Raw genomic sequence first — 6,039 nt, 5'->3', positions numbered from 1 at the left:
TCATCAAAAATCATATTACTTATCATCATTGTCTGTTATGTAGATGATCACCAAAGAAATTTAGTTTCTCTTATACATGTTCCTCATAGTTATCATGTGCAAAGAATGGCACAACATATAATAGATCTGGGCAATGGTATATTTTTAATGATTTTAGGTGGGTGTTCAGTTGAAACCGACAATTAATTGTGGAAATGTAAAAATCTAATTTTTTTTTGAATCTATATTTCTCCCATTTCGCCAAATGAGGCTGTTTGGTTTAGTCTTGACTGGAAAGTACCTTGTGTTCTGTTCTATTCTAGTTACGAATTGTGTGAAACAATCCACATTTAGAGCTTTTGCCACCAATTGTCAATCCTCTTACCCAGGTAACTTTATCATTACATTATTAAGAATTATTAATATTTGTTTATCTCGATATTCTTGCTAGGATATTTTCAATGAGGATATGTCCTCGTTAACTCGACGCTCGCCATATTCCATAATGGATCTCATTTTACGTGGAAGCCTTTGGGAAGACAAGAGCCCCAAAGCGCGGACAATTGGTTGCGATGGATGCAGAATTTGTGACCCTAAATCCTGAGGAAGCAGAATTAAGAAGTGATGGAAAACTGGCTACAATTAAACCTAGTCACATGTGTTGCGAGAATAACTTGTATAAGGGGGTAAGCATGATCGATTTATGATACTGATTGTTTACCTATACCTTGTATCCCGACTTACGAGCGATCCGACATACGAGTGTTTCGAGATACAAGGCGCTCAAGCAGCGAGATACGTTGCTTCGATACGATATACGAACTTCGAGCGAGTATAAGTTTTCTAGAAAAATGTTAATGGTAAAATGAAAATATGAACAATTTTGTCAGTTTTCCCACCATAAAATTATTTTGGCTGTTTTATGATAGTAGATTATTTTGATAATTCAATTTTGATTCAAAATATTGTCATTCACATTGTGCAATATATGCAATTGTTGCTTTTACAGAGAAGGACCTGATGAAGGCACTCCATTTATAGACGATTATATAAGTACACAGGAACAAGTTGTCGATTATTTAACTAAATTTTCTGGTATACAGCCTGGAGATCTAGATGCAAATTATAGTTCGAAACATTTGACAACACTAAAGAGCACATATCAAAAGTTACGATATCTGGCTGATACTGGAGTGGTTTTTGTTGGTCATGGATTGAAGAATGATTTTCGAGTTATTAACTTAATTGTCCCCCCAAATCAAGTTGCTGATACTGTACATCTATTCCATTTACCGCATCATAGAATGGTGTCTTTACGATTTCTAGCTTGGCATTTTCTTGGTGAGTGATTGACTTATTACTAATTTTTTTTTTTTACTTTGCCAAGAATGTTTTCTGCAGCAAATTTGATTTGCTAATTTTAATTTCTCGACGTTTCAATTTATTCTGAGACGTTTGAGACCGTATTAGAAATTCAGAAACGTTTTAGAAATAGTATGTGAGAAATATTTAACAAATAACGAATTTTTTTTGACGATTTTTGATCAAACTTGTATAGTGATAGTTTTTATAGTCTGATATAACATACTAAAATGTTATTGGACTACGATAAGTGGTTACCACTATTCCTACCGGAACCGGTCAAATGACCGTTTTTGATTTTTCGATTAGTATTTTTCATATCAAACGTAATTGAATCGTCATCAAACTTCATGACTTTTCCTAATATGTGAGTATGATACATTTTTCAATGTAAATTTGTTTTTTCAATTTTAATTTTTGGAAAAAAAAATTGTATACTGTCTTACGAAAGACGATGTTCGGACGGCATTTTTTGTAGTAATTGTTAAGAATATGATCGAACTTACAAGAAAATGTAAATTCAGAGGGATTTAGAGTGGTAAAAACTGCCTTCTGCAAATGTATATGCATTTTTTCCAATTCTGTATGCACGCTGCGCATATGAGGCAAGGAGTATAAATATTGCACTTCTACGGTATACAAAGTGGGTTTTCTCATTTTTGCTCAATGTCTATGTGTAGACAGATTTTTACGAAGGAATCCAAACAACAAATTGATAGGTTTTGTTTTGAATCCAAAGGTTGTTCAACTACCTTGACAGCAATCAAAATTGTTGTAAAAGACCATGTATTACTATCGACAAACATATATTTTCAATAAAGGTAAGGTGTAAATTTATTCAATACATGTTCAATAATATTCAGGAAAACGTAGTATAAAATTTAGTACTGTTCAATATACAATGTAAATATAATTATGCCCAGCAAATCGCGCAAATGGGGTGTAAAATTTTGATAACCATCCAGTATACATAGAAAACTGAGAATTTCTTTGGAGATTTATAACCAATGAACCGTATAAAAAATTTAAGCGTTTCTTACCATCCTACTTATAGCTAAACTTTTAGTAAAGAAAGAAACTGTGATGGTAGGTACAATTGAAGCAATATAACAGCTACAAATACTGGTAGAACTAAAAATCACGGATTTCACTCAAATAATATTTACATTTTGGAAGCTAAGATAGAAGATTCTAATTTTCACTTACATACGCATATGTTGAAAAAATTAATTTCTATTTTAATTAACTTCCCGTATAGTTCCAACAAGAAATCAGAAAAAAATCAACTAAGTATTATACCAGATATGTATTCCAGATAATGTTCAGAAAGATGATAGGGCGAACAAAATCAGCCAAAAACGTAAAAAATGCGTGTGCAGTAAATACACTCTAAGAAAAAAAAATCGTAAAAAATTTGATAAAACAGAATAAAATGTAGATTTCGCATTCTAAAATGAAGAAATATTTTGTATTTGTATTTATAAACTCTTAAACAGTCCATTTGAACCGGTCCGCGGTAGGAATAGTAAACATAAAATGTCGGTAGGAATAGTGTTAAATTATAAAAAAATTTCAAAGTGTAGAACTTTTTGGTAAGCTTGAGAGATTCTAATCTGAATCTATGCCATATCTTCAAATATATTTTGAGAATCCGATATGGATGAAATGAAATGTGTTAAACACAAATTTAAGTCAAAAATCAATATTGAAAGTATATTGGAAAGACATCAATAGAAACTTGTATTGATTGTATTTTAGTGAAAACGAACATTTTATTTTTGAATAACAATAGAACAATTTGCCTCAAGGCAAAAAACTGCTTACAACTAGTTGAATTCCACTTCCATACAGAGACAACGTGAACTAGTGGTGCATGGCATAGCGCCACAAGGCAAATTGCTGGTCATTTGTCAATACAAGTAAAATGGTTTTTTTGAATAATTCAAATAGGACGCTGCGATCTCCCAAAAACTTTAATTTTATTTTTTGGCTCTTTTTTGCCTTGTATCTTCGAAACGGCTGGATCTGTCTTTGCCAAAAACTAATAAGCAGGTGTTATCAATAGGAATCAAATATTTTTTAAAGGATTTAAACCTGTTGATTCGTATTCCCAAAATCGTCGATAAAAATAGTATCCGCACATATAAACACACACACACACTCACACACAACATGCATACATACATGCATACATACATGCATTTTTTCTAAGGTATGCCAAAATGTTCAGAAACCTCTGAAACGTAAAGATATATCAAAATTTTTCTACAGGAAGTTAATTATTCTGAAACTTTTATTTCAAAGGAAAAGTTGTTTTATTGTTTTATTTTCGACATCTGAAGTCGATGTGAAACAGACCAGAATATTTCATATAAGTTCAAAGTATAATACTGAATATTAAAAGTAAATTACTAATTATTATTCAGGTATTAGAATACAATCTGTGACACACGATTCAGCTGAAGACGCGCGGGCCGCGTTGCAACTATACAAACATTATCTACAATTGGAATCATCTGGTACGATACTCAGTGCTTTACAAAAACTATATGAAACTGGCAAAAGATTATCTTGGAGAGTCCCCGATGAATAAACAAAGCAACTGAACAATATATGAGATTGATAAAGCAGCGAAATAAAAAAGCTTGTGATTATGTCACAATCACAATATTACGATAAAGTTTGTAAACGAGTGTATATATGAAACATTTTTTATGTGTGTAAATTTAGAGAACTATGGAACTTTAATTTTTTATAAATATAGATTATGTATATTTTTGTAAGTATTCGTCCCAAGTGATTTTAGTTAAGGTATTATTATAGTAATTTATTATTAGTTGATGATGATATAATTAAATATTGTAACAGATAAAGTTTTAGTTGTATTACATCTGATACTTTTGTGTTGTTGTTACTGCAGTATTTTTTTTTACTAATTATGTGCAAATATAGTTGTAATTTATTTTACAAAATGTTCACGGACACAAATTTTAGAAATTGTACTATGGTTATTTTTAAGATATGTAAGGATTTTTATATTGATATACTTTATTTGTACAATATTGATCTCTTCCTATTTAATTTTTATATTGTATATAATGTCATAGTTCTATATGTATATATTTGGTGTATGGTACTTCAATTATTTTTAAATTAGTATTAATGACATCTCTGAATGTGCGTTCCAATAAATAAAATATTTATTTATACATTTTTATATAAAAATAAATGTTTCAACTAATAAATTGTTTTATCATTTACCATTAATTTATTTAAATATCCATAAAAAACTTATTGCTGGCATTGTTCATCAAGGCAAATTGCTGGAACTTTCCGTATCGTAACGAAATGTTCGAGGAATATTAAATGTTTTCAAATAGATTATTATAAACACTGTAAACTTTTCCAATATTTATAAGAATTATATAAACTGAATTACAAAGTTAAAATTATTTAAAGTTTATAAGTGATGCTTAGAACTTTAGCCAGAATTAAAATTAAAATCCGAATTATTTTAGATATACAAAAAAAAAAAATTTAATTTTTTTTCCAAAAGCAATTATTTTGTCAACACAAGCAGAAATTTTTTGAATCATTCAAATCGGATGCTCAAAAACTGCCATTTCAGGTACATTTAGCTCTGTATCTTCTAAATGGCTGGACTTGCTTTTGCCAAAAACTAATCTCCACTTCCCCCAATCATTAAAAATTGAATGTATTTTGGATCATTTAAATCGGATGCTCAGTTCTCTCAAAAACTCGATTTCTATTTTCAGCACTCTTTGCTCTTTATCTCCGTAATGACTGCACCTGCCTTTGCCAGAAACTAATCAGCACATCTCCCTATCAAAAGGAATAGAATTTTTTTGAACCATTAAAATCGGTTGATCCGTGCGCCCGAAAACGTGGACGAAAAAATGCGAACACAAAACACACACATACATCCATTTTTTCTGAGGTATGCCAAAATGTTCAGAAACCTTCAAAACGTGAAGATATGGAAACATTTTATTTTCATCAAGGTGAATTATTTTTTTTAATAACAAAAACAGTAACTATTATGACATATTCATAATTTCATTTATTCATTTATTTTCTTTCAATCTTTTTTCACATTTACATGAATTTTTGTTTGTTTTCACAGAATTGTATCATGCATTTTTCTTTCTCAAATTTGTTATAAATTATTGAAAATGTTATTTACAAATCCCATGTGGCAAATTCTCAATGCAATGAATCTAAAATGGAATATAATGAAATAGAATTTATTCTACCTAATTACATTTATAAAATTATCTTCTTTGAATTTTATTTAGATTTTTTTGTATTTACAAAAAATAAAAATTAATATAAATATATATTATATATATTTATATATATATATTTATTTATTTGCTATATATTTAATATAGCAAAAATTGTTTTTAAATAAAATTTTAGTTTTTTTTTTTATTTACAGGTTTTATTTTTAGATAATAAAAACCTAATTAGGAGTATCCCGTACCATACTCTTTTTACTTTCATAAAATTTGTTTTTATTAATATTAAATTTGATTTTATTTTAGTATCGTCTAATAATACGAATTCTCTTTCTATCCGTTGATGAATCGTCTTCAGAATCGATTGATGGTCTTCTGGAGCCGGTAGGAGATTCTCTTATACCAGAACTGACTGCCCACACTGGCACGGAGCTACGGC

The 6,039-nt window shown here is 29.5% G+C and overlaps 1 protein-coding gene across 1 annotated transcript; it reads left to right on the top strand.

The window, feature by feature from the left end:
- The first annotated feature begins 603 nt into the window (after positions 1-603).
- Positions 604-3,970, top strand: LOC113388337 (PAN2-PAN3 deadenylation complex catalytic subunit PAN2-like). Its single transcript, XM_026625727.1, has 3 exons — positions 604-665; positions 989-1,320; positions 3,768-3,970. The coding sequence occupies exons 1-3, from the start codon at positions 604-606 to the stop codon at positions 3,932-3,934; spliced, it is 561 nt and encodes a 186-aa protein (XP_026481512.1). The 3' UTR covers positions 3,935-3,970.
- The last annotated feature ends 2,069 nt before the right edge of the window (positions 3,971-6,039 follow it).

Source organism: Ctenocephalides felis, unplaced genomic scaffold (assembly GCF_003426905.1).
Source record: "Ctenocephalides felis isolate EL2017-DRISC unplaced genomic scaffold, ASM342690v1 CF-g0.4_SCAFFOLD_03572, whole genome shotgun sequence".
NCBI lineage: Eukaryota > Metazoa > Arthropoda > Insecta > Siphonaptera > Pulicidae > Ctenocephalides > Ctenocephalides felis.
The sequence above is the reverse complement of the archived record's forward strand: the minus strand, read 5'-3'. Positions and strand labels throughout refer to the sequence as shown.

Bases quoted from the DNA above. Each gene is read 5' to 3' on its own strand.
- LOC113388337 (XM_026625727.1), top strand. From the start codon at position 604: ATGGAAAACTGGCTACAATTAAACCTAGTCACATGTGTTGCGAGAATA. The intron at 666-988 runs GTAAGCATGATC...TTGCTTTTACAG, and splicing joins AGAATAACTTGTATAAGGGG to AGAAGGACCTGATGAAGGCA. The intron at 1,321-3,767 runs GTGAGTGATTGA...ATTATTATTCAG, and splicing joins TCTAGCTTGGCATTTTCTTG to GTATTAGAATACAATCTGTG.